The sequence below is a fragment of the Myotis brandtii genome, unplaced genomic scaffold (assembly GCF_000412655.1).
Source record: "Myotis brandtii unplaced genomic scaffold, ASM41265v1 scaffold754, whole genome shotgun sequence".
In the NCBI taxonomy this organism is placed as follows: domain Eukaryota; kingdom Metazoa; phylum Chordata; class Mammalia; order Chiroptera; family Vespertilionidae; genus Myotis; species Myotis brandtii.
In genome coordinates this window covers 1,146,765-1,147,923 of record NW_005371012.1, presented here as the reverse complement: position 1 = coordinate 1,147,923, position 1,159 = coordinate 1,146,765, and the positions used below count along the sequence as shown (strand labels likewise).

The 1,159-nt window shown below is 53.3% G+C and overlaps 1 protein-coding gene across 1 annotated transcript in view; it reads left to right on the top strand.

Moving 5' to 3' along the window:
• The first annotated feature begins 11 nt into the window (after positions 1–11).
• Positions 12–1,159, top strand: part of PLA2G2A (phospholipase A2, group IIA (platelets, synovial fluid)) — a 12,542-nt gene continuing 11,394 nt past the window's right edge. Inside the window, exons 1-3 of the mRNA XM_005883049.2 lie at positions 12–210; positions 410–554; positions 812–918. Coding sequence (XP_005883111.2) covers positions 171–210; positions 410–554; positions 812–918 — 292 coding nt within the window. The 5' untranslated portion in view covers positions 12–170. The remainder of the gene's footprint in view (positions 211–409; positions 555–811; positions 919–1,159) is intronic.

The following is a 1,159-nucleotide window of genomic DNA, read 5'->3' as shown; positions in this document are numbered from 1 at the left end:
AGGTAGTCATCCTGGATCAAGGAGCATGTCTGTGTGTTGCCTTGAAGGTTCCTTTCTCCAGGGTTCCTGAGTACAAGCCAGAGAGCAGGGGGCCAGGGCAGAAGCTGGGACCACCTGGGAGAGGAGTCTAGGCCAATCCATCTGCATTTCTCACGCAGGGGACTGTCGACATGAAGACCCTCCTGTTGTTGGCCTTGACCATGGCCTTTGGTAAGAGCGAACCCTGACCTCTGGCCACAAGGGGGCAGCCCAAGATGAAAGCACCCTTAGCCCCAGCTTTCCTTCCCATTTCCACAGGCCCTCCCTCAGTGGGTGGGAGAGAGGCCCTAGCGGGAGGGGGAGTAGCAGAGAGGGGCAGAGAAGGAGGGCACATGGTCCCAGGCCCCATTCCCAGGAGATGTCCTTCCAGGCCTGCTGCAGACCCACGGGAATTTGCTGGATTTCCAGAAAATGATTCGGTTGGCAACAGGAAAGGATGCTGTATCCAGTTATGGCTTCTATGGTTGCTACTGTGGCTGGGGCGGCCGAGGATCCCCCAAGGATGCAACAGATCGGTGAGGCCACCCAAGCCCTCCCACCCTCTGCCCACTCGTGGCCCCCGCTGGGGTGGGAGCTGCCAGGCAGGGCAGGTGCCCATCGTCACAGAACCCCAGGAGGTCCCAGCTGGAAAAGCAGCCAGCATGTTGGAAACTCTGCTCTAGACCATTGAAAAGTCATTGGGTCTCTGCCCAGGGTCAAGGGACAAGACCATGGGGGAACAGGCTCCCTGGAGCTGTGGGGAAGCAGCCCCAATCAAATCTCCTCGCCCCAGGTGCTGCGCCGCACATGACTGTTGCTACAGACGTCTGGAGAAGCAGAAATGTGGCACCAAGTTTCTGCACTACAACTTTGCTTACCGAAATGGCCAAATCGTCTGTGGTAAGGACGTCCTACAATAGTGATGGCGAACCTTGTGAGCTCGGCGTGTCAGCATTTTGAAAAACCCTAACTTAACTCTGGTGCCCTGTCACATATAGAAATTTTTTGATATTTGCAACCATAGTAAAACAAAGATTTATATTTTTGATATTTATTTTATATATTTAAATGCCATTTAACAAAGAAAAATCAACCAAAAAAATGAGTTCACGTGTCACCTCTGACACGCGTGTCACAGGTT